Here is a 19,746-nt window from a genome sequence, read left to right as displayed (position 1 = left end):
GCAGCAACATGGATGGGTGGATCTTGAGGGTGTTATGCTGAGTGAAATACGTCAGATGGGGAAAGACAAATATATGATTTCACTCATACGTGGAAAAAACTCAAAATAAATGAACAGAATAAGTGAAATGGGTAAAGGGAATCAACTGTATGGTGATGAATGGAAACTAAATATTTGGTGGTGAGTACGCTGTAGGGTATACAGAAGTAGAAATATAATGTTGTACACGTGAAACTTACATAATGTTATAAACCAGTGTTACCTCAATAGAAAATAAACTTTTAAAAAAGGCTTTGCAGACTAAGGTGGTGGACAAATCTGTTTAATTCATTTGAAGTCAAAGAAAGTTATATGTATTCAGAAAAGTTTGTGTCATAGAAAATGGTGAGAGTAACAAAGTTTAATTTTTCCTCTGTAAAAGTAAATGTAATAGATATCTCTATCATATACCTACTGTTTGTGCTCTGCTGTGCTATTAGGTGCTGTACATACATTCAGCAATTCATACTTAAGTATTTTTGTTAATTAGACATCAGTATTGGAAGTAGATGTTGTCATTGTTATTTCAGAACAGAGAATACCAAACTAGGGATCTTGGATTCAAGGCCAGACCTCAAAGCTCATGATCTTTCTACTCTTTCATACTTATTTTATTTACTATAATTTACAGATTGCAGGTTCTTCAAAAGAAATACAGAATTCTACGGATATTCCTGAGATGTCAGTCAGGCACCGAAAGGAAGTCGCAGTGGAGGGGAGGGAGAGTCCAGAGATTGTCTCAACTTGGTCTCCGACAGGCATTTCTTGGAGTGGTGGAGCATCTCTGGAGGACTGCATGACACCCGACAGACAGCAGAGCTTGGAAAGCTCACAACCTCTGGAAGAGGACATGGCTTTAAACGAAGTCCTACGAAAATTAAAATGTACTAACAAAGAACAGCAAACTCTGATCCAAGACCTACAGCGTAGTAACATGTATTTAGAGAAGAAGGTTGAAGAACTGCAGATGAAGACAACTAAACAGCACGTGTTCGTGGACATCATCAATAAGCTAAAGGAGAATGTTGAAGAATTAATTGAAGACAAATACAGAGTAATGCTAGAGAAGAATGATACACAGAAGACTTTGCAGGATTTGCATGAGATTTTAGTTAACACCCAAAAACATCTTCAGGAATCCAGGAATGAAAAGGAAACCTTACAGCTAGAGTTTAAGAAGATCAAGGGCAATTATGTTAGTCTACAGGAAAGGTACATGACTGAAATGCAACAAAAAAATAAAGCTGCAAGTCAGTGCATGGAGACGGACAGAGCCTTAAGCAAGAAAGAAGAAGAGGTAGAGAGGCTGCAGCAACTCAAAGGAGAACTGGAAAAGGCCACCACTTCTGCCCTGGACTTGTTGAAAAAGGAAAAAGAGACCAGAGAACAAGAGTTCCTGTCTTTACAGGAGGAATTTCAGAAACGTGAAAAGGAAAACCTGGGTGAAAGACAGAAACTGAAATCTAGACTTGAGAAATTGGTCGCTCAGGTTCAAAATTTGCAGTTCATATCCAATAATGAAAAGGCTAAGAATACAGAACTCCAGCAGCAGATCAACAAAGTAAAAAATGAAAACTCAAAACTTCAGCAGCAGGTTGCAAGGAGTGAGGAGCAAAATTATGTCCCTAAATGTGAGATAGCTCAACTCAAGGAGAACTTAGAGGAAGGAATAGAGTCAGAGATGGCAAAGGTATTATCACAAATTCAGAATCTCTAATGCAGAATTTCAGGAGTTTCTAGTAGTCTTCTGATGCATATTTGGGCATGGCCCATACACAAATTTGTTGGCAGAGAGAGTCATTAACAAAAAAGAGAGAAAGGAAAATGCACCACAGGTTTGGAGAAGTTTCTTTGGTTCCTGGGTACTCACATTAAAGAACAGCCATTCCTGGCCTCTTGTGATTATTTTGGTAGTGGTGAAAATTAATGTGGGAATTTTGTGGGTTCCTATGACCAATCATCCGGAGCATCCTTTGAGAAAAGATTTTCTAAGTGGGGATCTCAATCTTTTCATACCACATCTACCTATTCAACAAACTAAATAATACAATTGCATATTTGGTTTACAAGGTAAAACAAACCTATATTGTATCACATAGTAATTTGGTAAAGTTAAAAACATTTTTATTGAGATGTAGTTGACATATAACATTATATTAGTTTCAGGTATACAACATAAAGATTTGATATTTGTATATATTGCAAAATGATCATCATAATACACCTACTTAACATTCATTAAAAACAACATGAGAGCCTCATATCAATGTGTTTGGAAAGGCTGTAATTTTGTATTTGCAGTTCAAATGGCTTTTTTGGCAGACAACCTGGAAGCATGTCCTCGTAGTGATAACCTTCACAAGCCAGAGCATATCTGTTCTATTTCAGTTTTGTAGGCCTGCTTTAAAGTATTTATAGTATACAATCTTATTAACTCTGACTACTTAGAAAGAAGGCTAATCTAAAGTAGAAAAATGTATAAGTTTATATTTGTCGTAATAACTTAGGCTGAGCTGATCTGTTGTTTGAAGATGTCCTTAGAGCACTCTCTTTCATGAATCTGTAATCAATATAAGTATTGCTTGCAAGTAAATAATTCTATTATTTTTAATGACTCAGAAAAATATTGTTCTCTTATTAAAAAATTCTCTGTGATCTTTTCTCTAGTAAGAAGGGAGGACTGTCTAAGCCAGTGTGGTTCTCAAACTTTAGCATTCATCAGCATCAGCTGTGAAAATGCAGATTGCTGGGGCCCACCCAGATTTTCTGATGCAGTAGGTGTGCAGCGGGGCCTGAGAATGTGCATTTCTAAGAAGATCCTGGATCTCACTGATGCTTCTGGTCCAGGGATCACACTTTGAGAACCTAAACCTAACCTAAACAAAGATGACCTTAAGTTTAGCTGTTAGCCAAATCATGGCAAGTTTTGAATTAGCAAACACTGAGTAAATTAGTGTAACTGTGCAGAAGTTTATCCAGTATACAATATTTTTCTTGAGCTTTTTTCTTTAAAAAGCAATGAAGTTCCTTGTTCTATCTTGACTAATCAATTTCTTTACTCTGATTTTAGTTTTGCTTTTCATTACCTTTAGGTCCATTTTCCCAAAGTGTGTTCCGGGAGTATCTTTGAGGTCAAAAGCATTTTCATGGTAATAAATACGAAGACATTATTGCCTTTTTCACTCTCATTCTTTCATAAGTGTACAGTGGAGTTTTCCAGAAGCTATGTGACATGTGATGGTGTAATTGCTTTTCACGGCTGATGGAATGTGGGAAGCACATATGAGAATCCAGCTATCTTCTGTTAAAGCCAGCATTAAAAATATTTGCAAAAAGTGTAAACACTGCCATTCTTTTCACTAATTTTTCATTTTGGAAAATGTGCTAACTTTGTATTAAATAGTTACATTGACACATAATAGATTTATTGTTATTTGAATTAGTAAATATTTTTGAATGTTCTCAGTTGTAATTTCAATACAATAAATATTGATATAACTGATAAATATAAATATTGTAATTTCTAATGCAATAAATATTGATAGATATAACCTAGTAAACAAAAAGTTTTTGGGATCCTCAATAATTTTTAAGAGTATGAAGGCATCCTGAGAATCAAAAAGTTTGAGAACCACTGCTCTGAGTCTTTAAGAGTGGTATTTTATTCAGCATTTTACCTAAAAAGTAATCCAGATTCTTTGTCTTTATTGTGACAAATCTGAATTGTATACATGTAGGATGCAAAGATGATACATTCTAATTTGTTCCTGAATCACTCACCTTGTGAAGGAGAGAGCCCGAATCCCCCAGATGTGAAAAGAACTTCGCAGCTGACCTCCAAAATTCGCAGTCTTCTGGCTCTGATGGTACGACTTCTCATGTGCCAGGTAATTATAAAAAATCATATTTTTTACTGGGAGAAGAAATATCAAGGTTGGACAATTAAGTTGTGAAAGAAAAAAAATGCAAGTGAAAATACATATCCTTAAACCAACCAATCAGCCCGCCCTTCTTCCCACTGCTTCTTTCTTTACTCAACACCTAATTCCCACAAATCTATAGTAAGATAATGTAATAAGATTAAAAAAATAAAAACTTCAGGCAAAACCCTTCCCTCAGTGCTTTGCACATTTCTGGAAAACTCCCTCAGAGTACTAGTCTTATGCTTCAGGGCAGCCTGTGATGAGAGATTGTTCACACAAATGAACTGTTTACCCAATCTAAAAATACAGCTTTGGGGCAGGGGTCGGGCAGTGCAGAGCTGTGTACGTTAATTAGTAGAATGAAAAATGAAGTTAGTGTCTGGTGAGTTCAAGGCATGGCTTCACCACCTCACTGTTGGTGTGACCTGGCCAAGTAAATTTTCCTTTCTCAGCCTTAGCTGAAATGATATTTGCTGCTGCCCTGGGAGGTTACAAACACCACATTTTAATGAGAGAGCATTTTAAAGGCATGACACTGGATAGCTTCTCAGTTATTGAGCTCTCTTTCTTCCTCTTCCTTCTGATCATTGTACATTTCTTTGAGCTTCAGTGCAGTCCTCTGAGCCAAAATTTGGGGACATGAGTTTGCGATGTTCCTGATCCAGCACAACCTTTATTCCTACTTTCTTTTAGCTAAAATTTGTTGCACACTAGCATTTATTGAACGCTGGAAACCAAGCTAAGCATTTTTAGCAGTGATCACAAAGTGGTGGCCCATAGACCGTATCCACCTGAAGTTTTGTCTTTAATATTTGAATTTGAATATGGCACAAACTCTTCTTTGCTGTAACTTTTTCCACCCCACCTTGCCCCTTCAGACGTCTGCTTTCTTACCATATTTGCTTGGCTTTCTTCTCTCTCACTGGAGGCTGCTGTTCTTTCTCAGTCTTATTTGCTGGCTGCTGCTTCTCTACAAGACCTCTCAGTCAGGGAGTGAGTCATCAGCCGTCTTCTTAGTAGATCTCATCCCAGGCCAAACAAATATCTCTTCAAGATCAGAGACTCGATATGTCAGTTGCCCTCCACCTAATGCAGGGTAAGCCCTTAACAGGCACTCAACAAATATTTGCTGACTTCCCAACCTGTCCTTGGAGGCATTTAAGTTGACCCTGCTTTTCATGGGTTATCTCATTCAATTCTTAAACCATTTTTTACATTATCAGACTTTTTTTTTTAACACAGAAAAACAAACAGGCTTAGAATTATTGAGTTTCTTGTCCAAAGTCAAGTGGTTAAGTGACAGAACTCGGATACAAACCCAAGTAGTCTGACTGTAATGCATGCACTTTTGACCCTTAGGTTATATTGGTACAAGTATCTTCATTCTTGTGGAATGTGGGTGCCACTGAAATATCTAGAGTTTCAGTATTGTTGAGGATGTCTGATTGTTCTTGTGTCAGGTATAACAATTTGTCTAAAATTTGGATTTGTAAACTGACTAGGCTAAAAGCAGATGTATGTATAAGTATATAAGCACGTGTAGTTATTAACTTCCCAGTGATTATACTAATTTGTCCCAATAACAATTTATATACAAGTGTGAATCTATATGAATTCTTTCCACATTAACCTTTTATTAGATGGCTTATGATGAGTAATTGAAGAATTGAGTTCAATATGATTTTATCTCCTTTTGTTTAGCCACTTATTTTGGGAGGGAGATTTATTTCATTTGTGTTCTTTCCTTCCTCCTTTTAGCTTTACTGATAACTTTTTAATATGGCTTCTCAAAATGTTACCCTTAGGACATCACCAATCCCGATGCTGAACATTTCAAAGAGAATGAGAAAGTTAGTGATATCATGCTACAAAAATTGAAGAGTTTTCATCTTAAGAAGAAAAAGTTAGATAAAGAGGTACTGTATGTATTCTTCATTCTAAAAATTGTATCATTTTTAGTGAAAAAAAGACAAAGAAAAAGGTCATGTGAAAGTATAAAGAGGCTCCTAAAATTTTGGATTTTTTTAAAGGATTATTTTGGGGGGACAAGATTAGCTTTACTTTGGCCCTCACTAAGGAGATACACTGTTCAACATTTGACTTGTTTTATAACATAAATATGTATTAGAAAATCTCATTCATCTACCAAAGAATTGGTATGATTATTTTTTCACTTTTGTATGGTACTACTGATTCCTGAAGAAGAGAGTATTTTGACATTTCTATAGTGATTACAAACTTTATGACTTGGAATAATGAATACATTGAAAACAAATTTTATTTCTCAAGTGGGACAAGGGTAAGGGAAGAGGCTCTTGGAATTTCTTCAATCATTCTTTTCTTGGTGTAGTGGTGCAGAGACGGAGAGAGAGAGTGAAGAGAGTCAGTTATGTAGAGAAAGTGATAACAGGACGTGAACGTGTGTGCTTTTAATCTGAAAGGAATACAGAAGTGACTAATTTATCTGGCTAAAGGAATGAAAACGTATTTAAATCTGGCATTCAATTTCAGTGCTGCATTATCAGGAAATGACTTCTCTGAACTGAGGTGGATAGGAAATTTGTTGCAGGTATTCTGCGGAATCTCTTTGTCTCTTAGCTGACCTCTAGAAAAAAGGACTAAGGAATAAACAGACATGCAGAGAAACTACTGGCCTCCACTTCTTAAACCAGTCTTCAGAAATAAGCCCATTTGAGGGTTCGAGCAGGATGTTACAAAAATACCGTTTCAGATATTTATGTTCTCTTGGTAAATGTCTGTGTCATTCCTATAATACTGGCAGATGAAATAATATGATGTGTGTAGCTTGATTCAGTGAAGGGAGCTGCAGGGAGGAGGAAGTGGCTGGGGTATTAACGATACAAGGCTGACCGTTAACTGTTAGTAGTTGAAACTGGATAATAGTTACATGGGCGTTCATTAAAGTTTTTCCTCTTTTTGGAAAGTGTTCATAGTAAAAAAAAAAAAAATATTCTGTGCAGCCCTCACTAATATTTGGAGGAGTTAGAATATTGAATGTTACGATTTATTGTTATTACATGGAACAAACAAATAAAGAAGAAATGACTATAAATTGCATCTAGAAAAAGTTGGCTAATTTTTTTTCTTTAAAGAAGAATTTTAATAGCCTGGCTGTGAAAACAATTGAATATTAGGATAAGCTCTCTGGAGATCCCAAGCCCACGCTCAGGTTTAATGATTTACTGGACTCACAGGACTCAGCACATAGTTGTTCTCACAGCTATGATGTATTATTACCGTGAGAGGATACAGAGCAAAATCAGTAAAGGGAAAAAGCATGTAGGGCAAAGTCCAGAGGAAACCAGATCCAAGCTTCCAAGAGTCCTTTCCCAGTGAGTCACACAGGGTGCACTTCCTTTCGTCCGCAGTGACCTGTGCAGCATGCGTGAAATGTTCCCGGGGATGCTTATTGGAGGCTGAGTGTCCAGGGTTTTGATTGGAGGCTGGTTGGGTAGGTGCCCTCTGCCTGCCACGTACCAAAATTCCAGACCCTCCCGAAGGAACGGGGTATTCAGCATAAATGTTCTTTGTACAAATAGGTTAGGCACAGTGAGCCTTCATATCAGGAAATGATGGAAACCCTCCCACAATCCAAGTTCCTAGATGCCAGTCAGAGGGCAGTCTGGCGAGCAGGCCTTTCTAAGGACAGCAGTCTTAGGCCTGCTGTGTGAACTCTCTGCTACACAAGAGCTTTAAAAACAAGACACCTTTGGAGACCAGGGATTGGACTGTGCATGGTTTGGTGACTTTATTATAAATGTTATGGAATGTAGCTTTATGTCCTCTCCTTCTCTGAAATAAAAAATGCTTTTTTCCTTAGCTACTGAAACATAAAGACAGAATCACAGCTTTCAGAGAGTTAATTGCTAATGAAAAATTATTTCAAGATCAGGTTACTGAGGTGAGTTAAACATTCACTATGTACTGTCTTTAACATACAAAAATACAATTTTAGATACTTAACATTGGAATCATTCTGACTCCAAGTTCTACACATCTGTTATTGAAACCACTGGAGATCTCTCTGATGGTTAAACTAATGACATATTCATTGTCAAATGTTCCAAGGAGTGTGAACATATTGGAAGTGAGTACAAATATGTTTCATCTCAGGTTACAGACTTTGATTCAAATGAAGCCAAGAATGTCGGAGAGGTACCCGTCTTACTGGGAGCCAAACTGGATCAGTACCACAACCTGAACGAAGAGCTTGATTTCTTGGTAAGAGACACCTTTTGTTGCTTTGCTAGCATTTTTATATACAACACCATTTTATTAACAAGTTCAGGAAATTATCAACCTTCAAAAATTTTGCTCATTGAAATGGTCACACACTGGCATAGTAACAGCATTATTCACCCACAAAAATATACAATTGAAGTTTGCATTTTCAGGTTTTGAAATTTTAAATATTGTCCCACCTGATTTCTGTTCAATCAGATTTTTTTTTCTTTCAAAATGCAGAAATTTTCAAATATGTGCAGTTTTTCATAGTGGATGGAGCACATATATATTGTTGCATATGCTACCACTATTCTTATAGCAGCAGGTGTCTACAGCAATCATGATTAAGGGATGTGCTTTGGAAAATGGCACTCATACTTTAGATGGCATCTAAAGATAAAGGCATCACAAGGGAAATGGTAATTATGTGAGGGGATGGAGGTGTTAGCTAAGCTATAGTGGTAATCATTTTGCAGTATATAAGTGTATCAAATCAACATGTTGTATACCTTAAACTTACACAGTGTTATATCAATTATATCTCAATAAAGCTGGAAAATTTAAGATAAAGGCAGATAAAACAGGAAAAATACGTGGGAAGAACATAAAACTATCTTGGTATCTAGAAAGTTACAGCCCATTTGGATCCCACCTTAATTAAAAAGAGGTTAACATAATTTATTTTTCAATAGCTAGAGAAGTCTATCATCATATTTCCAAATTATTAAAAATCAGGGAATTCCCTGGCAGACCAGTGGTTGGGACTCAGTGCTTTCACTGCCAAGGATTCGGGTTCAGTCCCTGGTTGGGGAACTAAGATCCTGCAAGCTGAGCAGTCTGGCAAAATAAATAAATAAATAAATAAAATTAATTAATAATTAATGATAAATTAATTAAAATCGGCATTCTGTACTAAATTCATTACATACCCATTCATCTTTAAGAGAGAAAAAAAAATCCAACGTGGTGAGGGCTTAAAGGTTTCTTCTTTTCTAATTTGTTCATTTTTTTCATTAAATAAGTAATTGTTGACTTCCCACGAAAGGTTAAGCAGGGCTAGTTGCTATGAAGATAGATAAATCAAGCATGCATGAGCCCTGGGCTTCCCTGGTGGCGCAGTGGTTGGGAATCTGCCTGCCAATGCAGGAGACATGGGTTCGAGCCCTGGTCCGGGAAGATCCCACATGCTGCGGAGCAACTAAGCCCGTGCGTCACAACTGCTGAGCCTGCGCTCTAGAGCCCGTGAGCCACAACTACTGAAGCCCACGCGCCTAGAGCCTCTGCTCTGCAACAAGAGAAGCCACCACAATGAAGAGTAGCCCCCACTCGCCACAACTAGAGAAAGCCCATGCACAGCAAAGAAGACCCAACACAGCCAAAAATAAATAAAGTAAATTTATAAAAAAAAAAGCAACATGAGTCCTGCTTCCAAGGAATCTAGAAAAGTAGATGCAATACATAGGTAATTATTTACGAGGACTAAAGGGAACATTTTTTAAAAAGAGATACACAGTGATAAGCATCCGACAGAGGAGATCAGAGGAGGAACCGATGGCGTCCTGGTGGGAGAAGCACAGAGGACGGTGACCGGACTGTTAGTGGGCGGATGAGAGGAGGGCATGCGGTAAGCTCTGGCTCCATCACCAGCTTCAGTGCTTCAAGCATAAAAAGGATGGGAGTGGACCTTGATCTTCCCCCGGTGGGAAGCTGGAGTGAGGAAAAGGACACAAATGGAAGCGCTCAGACACACTGTGTCGCTTTTAACATGTGCTGCAGACTTTCTTGCACAAACTGTATCTCAGAGAAACCAAATAATTGATGAGGGAGAGGTCTTCATGGAAGAATGTAAGCTATTAAAAGCAAGAGAAGACACACCTGCAGAAAATTACATTTTGCATCCCTGAATAAAATAAGGAATCCAGGCAATTACAATGGCAGCCAAAACCTGTCAGTTCAAGGCTCATAGGAACCTGTTAATGACCAACACCAGAGCCCCCTCGTCTGCCTCAACTGCATGAAAGGTGAGACATGCCCCTGATGGGATGCAGGAGGGAACGGGGCACTGTGCGTGAGGTGTTCTCACCTGAACCACCTGTTCTGAAAGCAAGCTTCTAGACCACAAGACCAGCTGACAGGATAAAGAACCATATTAAGTTGACCATGATAAAAATCCAGAACGTGAGAAATTCTAATCCATAAACAATTGGCACAAGGAAGGGGAGGGAGAGGAGAGGAAGAGCTGTTCTAGACTCAAGAGATTAGAGACTTGAGACAAATCAAGCAAACACATGGTGTGTAGATCCTGGCTTGAACACAGCCACTTCACAAAGATATTCGTGAGATAGCAGCAGAAAACCAAACACAATCTGGGTGTTAGATGCTATTGAGAATTTATTGTTAATTTTAATAGATGTGATAGTGGTATCATTGTGTTTTTAAAAGTCCTTGTCTGTTAGTGATACATACTGAGAAGTGTTTATGAGTGAACTAACATGATGGCTAGCTTTGCTTTAAAATACTCCAAGAAGTTTAAAAGGTGGCACAGTGAGAGTGGGGGGTGGGAAGTTGGAGACAGATGAAAAAATACCGGAAAAATGTTGATAATTGTTGAAGTTAAGTGATGGGTACGTGGAGGTTCATTATACTACTCTCTCTACTTTTATGTGTGTTTTGGAATTTTCCAAAGTAAAAAGGGCTTTAGTTTTGTTCTTTGGTTTTGAAATGCAGAAGTGTGCTCTAGAAGGCTCACTCATTCTCCAAGGAACTCTAGGCCAGGAAGACTAGGTCTGCCAGAGTTAAATCTGGTGGCTTGCACCCCCTCTCATGCTTTCTCAGGTACTGCTCCTGTGGTCCTTCTGACCCCTGGCCTTTGGTTCTTCTTCACAATTCTGATCTTGTTGGCTGTTCCAGGAACCTCCTGACCTCCTCCATCCTGAGACAGGACCCCAGCTTTGCCTTCCTGCTGGCTCTAGCCAGCTGGATGTTTAACTTTCAAGTGAAAACTATCTCCTGGTCCTATAAGGCCTTGATAAGGTGCACCAAAGTCAGGGATTTGGTCAGAGGCAAGAGTCCAGTTAACACTGCTGACATTCCAGGTTCAAGGGGGGCTAATAAGATTGACCCCTCAAGTTCCTCCTAGATCCCATCTTCTGTAAAATAGGAACCTTTTTATAAAAATAAGATATTCTTTTTTTTTTTTTTTTTTTTTGTGGTATGCAGCCCTCTCACTTTTTGGGCCTCTCCCGTTGCAGAGGCACAGGCTCCGGACGCGCAGGCTCAGCGGCCATGGCTCACGGGCCCAGCCGCTCCGCAGCATGTGGGATCCTCCCGGACCGGGGCATGAACCCGCGTCCCCTGCATTGGCAGGCAGACTCCCAACCACTGCGCCACCAGGGAAGCCCCAGATATTCTTTTTTAAATTTTTATTTTATATTGGACTATAGTTGATTAACAATGTGTTAGTTTTAGATGAACAGCAAAGTGATTCAGTTATACATATACATGTAAAAAATAAGATATTCTTTAACCAGTATTATAGAAGATATCCTTTAACCATTATTGTAGAATAATTGAAGATTAAAAACTAAAATACTATCCTAAAATATACCACTTCACTATAACACTCTATATATTACATAAAACATTTACCTAATTTGGACTTCCCTGGTGGTCCAGTGGTTAAGAATCTGCCTGCCAATGCAGGGGACACGGGTTCGAGCTCTGGTCCGGGAAGATCCCATGTGCTGTGGAGCAACTAAGCCCATGTGCCACAGCTACTGAGCCCGTGCACCTAGAGCCTGTGCTCTGCAACAAGAGAAGCCACCATAATGAGAAGCCCCTGCTCATCGCAACTAGAGAAAGCCCGCGTGCAGCAATGAAGACCCAACGCAGCCAAATAAATAAATTTATTTATTTTTTAAATATTCTCTAACCAGTATTATAGAAGATAACCTTTAACCATTATTGTAGCATAGTTGAAGATTAAAAACTAAAATACTATCCTAAAATATACCACTTCACTTTAGCACTCTCTATATTACATAAAACATTTACCTAATTTGGGCTTCCCTGGTGGTCCAGTGGTTAAGAATCCACCTGCCAATGCAAAGGACACGGGTTCAAGCCCTGGTCCAGGAAGATCCCACATGCCGCAGAGCAACTAAGCCTGTGCGTTGAAACTACTGAGCCTGTGCTCTATAGCCCGTGAGCTGCAACTGCTGAGCCCGTGTGCCACAACTACTGAAGCCCACGCACCTAGAGCCTGTGCACCACAGCAAAGAGTAGCCTCTGCTCGCTGGAACTAGAGAAAGCCCACACGCAGCAACGAAGACCCAGCACAGCCAAAAACAAAAACCAAAAAACCCATTTACCTAATTTATTATTTTGGTAGCCTTTAAAACTAGAAGTTTGTTAACTTATAAAGAAATAATCAGAAGGAAGCATCATATATATATATAATTATTTTTATTTTCATGTTATTTCCTATAGCCATAAAAATAAGAAAAGAACAAATATGTAAAGCAGAAAATTACTACTCTAGGAAAATTTTTCTAAATATTCCAAAAGAAAATAACCGTAGTCCCTTGTCTCACCATCCCTCTGAACTATGAACCATACCTGCCAGCTCCTGGATTTGGGCACAGTATCTCCTTGAGTATACTTTACATTGGTGTTACTGACCAGTCTCCTGAGGAAGGGTCTGGGTTCACTAGGATTCAGGTCATACAGGTGGGAGGGCTGTCCCACCAGGTGGAACCCCAGCTCCTCTGTTTCCAGAGAAGATGTCAACCTTACCACCTATTTCCTTGTTTTCCCAGGCTCCCTGGGCATTCCTCTGATGCTGTGACCCTATTCCTCACCTTCCTGGTTCTGATTTCCCTAAATCCTATTCTAAAGCCAGTGCAAGAAACAATATTTGCACTGCAGACACTTTTCAGAGGATATAACCTTAATCTATCTGCCGACCAGCTCTTAGGAGGAGCATGTGTAAGGACTCCTGTATCTCTGAAGGGTTATGTGTGCCATCCTGTCATTCCTCTAGCAGTAACCCACAGTAAAAACATATTTTACATCTTGATCAGATACCTATATGCCCACACACAGAAGAAACACCAGTTTCATATTCTATCCAGTTCTATTCCATTTTTTGTGTGCGTGTTGTTCATATATTCACTTCAATACTTATCGAGTCAGAACCTGGATCATGTTTGTTACCAGAAAGCTGCTGCTTGGAACACGCTATCTTGGCCCTCACAGAATTGCTTTTACTGAGTTGTATGTTGATGTTTTATGCCCTCAACAATCCTAGGCAAGTATTATACTTGCCCAAACATCCATTCCCTTGATGATTCATACTAACAAGTTTTCAAAGTGTTTTAACTTTGGATTATTTTCTATAATATGCTGATTTAGACTAATACCAGAAAACAGTTATTGACTGAATGTTACCTACTATGAATTATATGATATTTATTTGCATTTGATTTTTTATTAAATACATTCCTACAACTTTTACATCATTAAACTTTCTTTCCAGTATGAACTTTTTGGTGTTTTCAAGTGTGTATATTTAGGACTAATGTCTTTCATCACTTATTATATTTGTACAGTCTCTCTCCTGCATGCACTCTCTGATGTTGAGGGAGGTGACAGCTCTGGTTAAAGGTTTTGCCACATTTGTAAGTCTTCTCTGCTTATGAATTATCTGGTGTTGAGTAAGAATTGAGCAATGGGTAAAGGCTTTACCACATACTCTACATTTGTATGGTTTCTCCCCAGTATGATTTCTCAGATGTTGAGTAACAGTTGAGCAGTTGGTAAAGGTTTTACCACGTACTTTACATTTGTATGGTTTCTCTCTAGTATGAATTATCTGATGTTGAGCAAGAGTTGAGTACTGGGTGAAGGCTTTGCCACATTCTTTGCAAGTGTATGGGTTCTTCCCAGTATGAATTCTCTGATGTCGAATAAGAACTGAGCATTGGGTAAAGGCTTTGCCACATTGTTCACATTTGTAATATTTTCCTACAGTATGGATTTTCCTGTGTCTGTTTAGATTTAATATTTGATTAAAGACTTTCCGACATTTATTACACTTGTAATGTTCTTTCCTAGAATGACTACCCTGGTATGGAGTAAGTTTTGAATGCTGGTTAAGAACCCCACCACTTATTCACTAAATGTGTAATTCTTCTCTCCGATATGGATACTCTTATGGGTAACAAGATTTGAGCTTTGATAAAGAACATTTCTAAATTCATTGCTTATGTAATGGTTCTCTGAAAATTGAGTTCTCTGATGTTTCATAAGATTTGAGTCTTGGTCAAAGGTGTTCCGAGTTTCAATGCATGGATATCCTCCAGTTCCATTATAAACACTCTCATAATTATTGAACATAGGGCTTTTGTTTAAGGCCTCACTCACTTGATTACACATGTAATGTTGATCCATATTATCTCTACTATGATACCTATTGAAGGATGATTGTTGGATAAAGACTCCCCTGTTATTATCAACATTACAGATTTTGGAACTGGAAGAAAATGTTTGTTGGTTAAAGAATAATGAACCCTTAATAAAGGACCTCTCAAATTGAAAAAAATAAAATAAAAAACAATCCTAGGAAACATCTTTTTCCATTTGTTGTAAAAAGATTGCTGCTTCCCTTAGTGCCACTTGGATGAGAACGTCCTTTGAGACTTCAGGCCTACTAGGAAAAGCTTTTCTTAGAAACAGGTGTGTTTTCATCGCATGACTAATGAAAATCATGTAACTGACCAGGTTCCTGTTTGCTTTGGCTACCAGGAAGTTTAGCTCTGAAAGCATGGTGCTGTAGCTCAGGGCTTAACTGGCTTCATATCCGCCTGTTGTTCTTTATCTGTTCTGTACATTCTGGTTTAATTGTTTACTTTTAATTTATATTTTATTGCATATATTCAATCTCAAAACCTTTGTGTAAAGAATTGGGGAATCAATCAATCAGCCAGCCTTCAGATATCCCAGTCTCCAGGGCTGTTCATAATGATGACTGATGCATCGCTGTCATGGTATTATTTCTTCCTTGACACACTTTTTCTTTTCTTTTTTAAAAATTAGAGTAAAATTGTTTTACAATGTTGTGTTAGTTTCTGCTGTACAGTGAAGCGAATCAGTTATACGTATACATCTATCCCCTCCTTCTTGGGCCTCCCTCCCCACCCCACCCCACCCATCTGGGTCATCACGGAGCACCGAGCTGAGCGTCCTGTGCTCTACAGTAGGTTTCCCCCCTAGCTACCTTGACACACTTTCTCTGTGAGTTGACACTAGCAGGGTGTAAGACAAGCAAAAGCCTCTTAGGAAACCTGGAATCATGAACTAGGTAGAGCCAGATACCCTGACTGTATAGGCCAGGCTGTTGTACCTCAGGTCACAGCAGCCCTCAGTGCCCCTCTCAGGGGTGTGATAGGCACAGTGGTGGCCTCCCAAGATGTCCATGCCCTATTCTGGGAACATGCAAAAGGGACTTTGCATCCCTTAATGAAACAAGGAAGCTAGCAATTATGGCTAAAGGGACGTTGCAGGCATGATGAAATCAAGGACCTTTAGGTGAGAAGATAGTCTATCCTGGATTATCAGGATGTGCCCAGTCTAATCACAACTATCCTTAAAAGATACCTGACATCCAAAGACAAAGGAGAAGCTGCAATGAGATGGTACGAGGGGCGCAATCACAAGAAAATCAAATCCTGTAACTGCTGGGTGGGTGACTCACAAACTGGAGAACACTTATACCACAGAAGTCCACCCACTGGAGTGAAGGTTCAGAGCTGCACATCAAGCTTCCCAACCTGGGGGTCCAACAACGGGAGGAGGAATTCCTAGAGAATCAGACTTTTAAGGCTAGAGGGATTTGATTGCAGGACTTTGACAAAACTGGGGGAAACAGAGACTCCACTCTTGGAGGGCACACACAAAGTAGTGTGTGCATCGGGACCCAGGGGAAGGAGCAGTGACCCCGGGGGAGACTGAACCAGACCTACCTGCTAGCGTTGGAGGGTCTCCTGCAGAGTTGGGGGGTGGCTGTGGCTCACTGTGGGGACAAGGACACTGGCAGCAGAAATTCTAGGAAGTACACCTTGGCGTGAGCCCTCCCAGAGTCCGCCATTAGCCCAGCCAAAGAGCCGGGTAGGATCCAGTGCTGGGTCACCTCAGGCCAAACAACCAACAGGGAAGGAACCCAGCCCCACCCATCAGCAGACAAGCAGATCAAACTTTTACTGAGCTCTGCCCACCAGAGCAACACCCAGCTCTACTCATCACCAGTCCCTCCCATCAGGAAGCCAAGAAGAATTAAAGAACAAACAAACAGAGATGAACAATACAATAACTGTAATGAAAAATGCACTAGCAGGAATCAGTAGCAGAATAACTGAGGCAGAAGAATGGATAAGTGACCTGGAAGACAGAATGGTAGAATTCACAGCCGCGAAACAGAATAAAGAAAAAAGAATGAACAACAACAACATTCTCATTATAGGGGTCCCAGAAGGAGAGGAGAAATAGAAAGGACCCAAGAAAATATTTGAAGAGATTATAGTCAAAAAGTTCCCTAACATGGGAAAGGAAATACCCACCCAGGTCCAGGAAGTGCAGAGAGTCCTAGGAAACACAAGAGGAGGAAAAGACCTACAAGAACAACCTGAAACAATTCAGTAAATGGTAATAGGACCATACATATCGATAATTACCTTAAATGTAAATGGATTAAATGCTCCCACCAAAAGACACAGCCTGGCTGAATGGATACAAAAACAAGACCCATATATATGCTGTCTACAAGAGACCCACTTCAGACCTAGGGACACATACAGACTGAAAGTGAGGGGATGGAAAAAGATATTCCATGCAAATGGAAATCAAAAGAAAGCTGGAGTAGCAATACTAATATCAGATAAAATAGACTTTACAATAAAGAATATTACAAGAGACAAGGACACAAGCTTTAAATGACACAATAGACCAGATAGATTTAATTGATATTTATAGGACATTCCATCCCCAAACAGCAGATTATACTTTCTTCTCAAGTGTGCACGGAACATTCTCCAGGATAGATCACATCTTGGGTCATAAATCAAGCCTTGATAAATTTAAGAAAATTGAAATCATATCAAGCATCTTTTCCAACCATGACGCTATGAGACTTGAAATCAATTACAGGGAAAAAAATGTAAAAAACACAAACACATGGAGGGTAAACAATACATTACTAAATAACCAAGAGATCACTGTGGAAATCAAAAAATACCTAGAGAAAAATTACAATGAAAACATGACTATCCAAAAACCTATGGGATGCAGCAAAAGCAGTTCTAAGAGGGAAGTTTATAGCAATAGCAGCCTACTTCAAGAAACAAGAAAAATCTCAAATAAAGAATCTAACCTTACACAGAAAGGAACTAGAGAAAGAAGAACAAACAAAACCCAAAGTTAGTAGAAGGAAACAAATCATAAAGAGAGCAGAAATAAATGAAAAAGAAACAAAGAAAACAATAGCAAAGATCAATAAAACTAAAAGCTGGTTTTTTGAGAAGATAAACAAAATTGATAAACCTTTAGCCAGACTCATGAAGGAAAAGAGGGAGAGGACCCAAGTCAATAAAATTAGAAATGAAAAAGGAGAAGTTACAACGGACACCGCAGAGATGCAAAGCCTCATAAGGGACTACTACAAGCAACTCTATGCCAATAAAATGGACAACCTGGAAGAAATGGACAAATTCTTAGAAAGGTATAACCTTCCAAGGCTGAACCAGGAAGAAATAGAAAATAGGAACAGACCAATCACAAGTAATGAGATTGAAACTGTGATTAAAAATCTTCCAACAAACAAAAGTCCAGGACCAGATGGCCTCACAGGTGAATTCTATCAAACATTTAGAGAAGAGCTAACACCCATCCTTCTCAAACTCTTCCAAAAAATTGAAGATGAAGGAACACTCCCAAACTCATTCTATGAGGCCACCATCCCCCTGATACCAAAACCACACAAAGGTACTACAAAAAAAGAAAATTACAGACCAATATCACTGATGAATATAGATGCAAAAATCCTCAACAAAATACTAGCAAACCGAATCCAACAACACATTAAATGGATCATACACCACGATCAAGTGGGGTTTATCCTAGGAATGCAAGGATTCTTCAATATATGCAAATCAATCAATGTGGTACACCATATTAACAAATTGAAAAAGAAAAACCATATGATCATCTCAGTAGATGCAGAAAAGGCTTTTGACAAAATTCAACACTCATTTATGATAAAAAAACCTCCAGAAAGTAAGCATAGAGGGAACTTACCTCAACATAATAAAGGCCACATATGACAAACCCACAGCCAACATCATTCTCAATGGTGAAAAACTGAAACCATTTCCTCTAAGATCAGGAACACTAACAACAAAAGATCAGAAAGAGAAATTAAGGAAAGAATCCCATTCACCATTGCACCAAAAATAATAAAATACCTAGGAATAAAACTACCTAAGGAGGTAAAAGACCTGTACTCAGAAAACTATAAAGACACTGATGAAAGAAATCAAAGATGACACAAACAGATGGAGAAATATACCATATTCTTGGATTGGAAGAATCATATTGTGAAGATGACTATACTACCCAAGGCAATCTACAGATTCAATGCAATCCCTATCAAATTACCAGTGGCATTTTTTACAGAACCAGAACAAAATATCTTAGAATTTGTATGGAGACACAAAAGACCCCGAATAGCCAAAGCAGTCTTGAGGGGAAAAAAATGGAGCTGGAGGAATCAGACTCCCTGACTTCAGAATATACCACGAAGCTACAGTAATCAAGAAAATATGGTACTGGCACAAAAACAGAAATATCAATGGAACAGGCTAGAAAGCCCAGAGATAAACCCACGCACCTATGGTCAACTAATCTATGATAAAGGAGGGAAGGATATACAATGGAGAAAAGACAGTCTCTTCAATAAGCGGTGCTGGGTAAACTGGACAGCTACATGTAAAAGAATGAAATTAGAACACTCCTTAGCACCATACACAAAAATAAACTCAAAATGGATTAGAGACCTAAATGTGAGACCGGACACTATAAAACTCTGAGAGGAAAACATAGGAAGAACACTCTTTGACATAAATCACAGCAAGATCTTTTTTGATCCACCTGGTAGAGTAATGGAAATAAAAACAAAAATAAACAAATGGGACCTAATGAAACTTAAAAGCTTTTGCATAGCAAAGGAAACCATAAAAAGACGAAAAGACACCCCTCAGAATGGGAGAAAATATTTGCAAACGAATCAACGGACAAAGGATTAATCTCCAAAATATAAAAACAGCTCATGCAGCTCAGTATCAAAAAAACAAACAACCCAATCCAAAAATGGGCAGAAGACCTAAATAGACGTTCCTCCAAAGAAGACATACAGATGGCCAAGAAGCACATGAAAAGCTGCTCAACATCACTAATTATTAGAGAAATGCAAATCAAAACTACAATGAGG

The 19,746-nt window shown here is 38.8% G+C and overlaps 1 protein-coding gene across 1 annotated transcript in view; it reads left to right on the top strand.

The window, feature by feature from the left end:
- CAGE1 (cancer antigen 1) overlaps positions 1-19,746 on the top strand; it is a 45,100-nt gene that overhangs the window by 18,348 nt on the left and 7,006 nt on the right. The window contains exons 3-8 of the mRNA XM_028478901.2: positions 671-1,729; positions 3,132-3,188; positions 3,777-3,926; positions 5,768-5,878; positions 7,804-7,884; positions 8,097-8,204. Coding sequence (XP_028334702.1) covers positions 671-1,729; positions 3,132-3,188; positions 3,777-3,926; positions 5,768-5,878; positions 7,804-7,884; positions 8,097-8,204 — 1,566 coding nt within the window. The remainder of the gene's footprint in view (positions 1-670; positions 1,730-3,131; positions 3,189-3,776; positions 3,927-5,767; positions 5,879-7,803; positions 7,885-8,096; positions 8,205-19,746) is intronic.

This window comes from Physeter macrocephalus, chromosome 18 (assembly GCF_002837175.3).
Source record: "Physeter macrocephalus isolate SW-GA chromosome 18, ASM283717v5, whole genome shotgun sequence".
Classification (NCBI taxonomy): domain Eukaryota; kingdom Metazoa; phylum Chordata; class Mammalia; order Artiodactyla; family Physeteridae; genus Physeter; species Physeter macrocephalus.
This window is presented reverse-complemented; position numbering and strand designations above follow the sequence as displayed.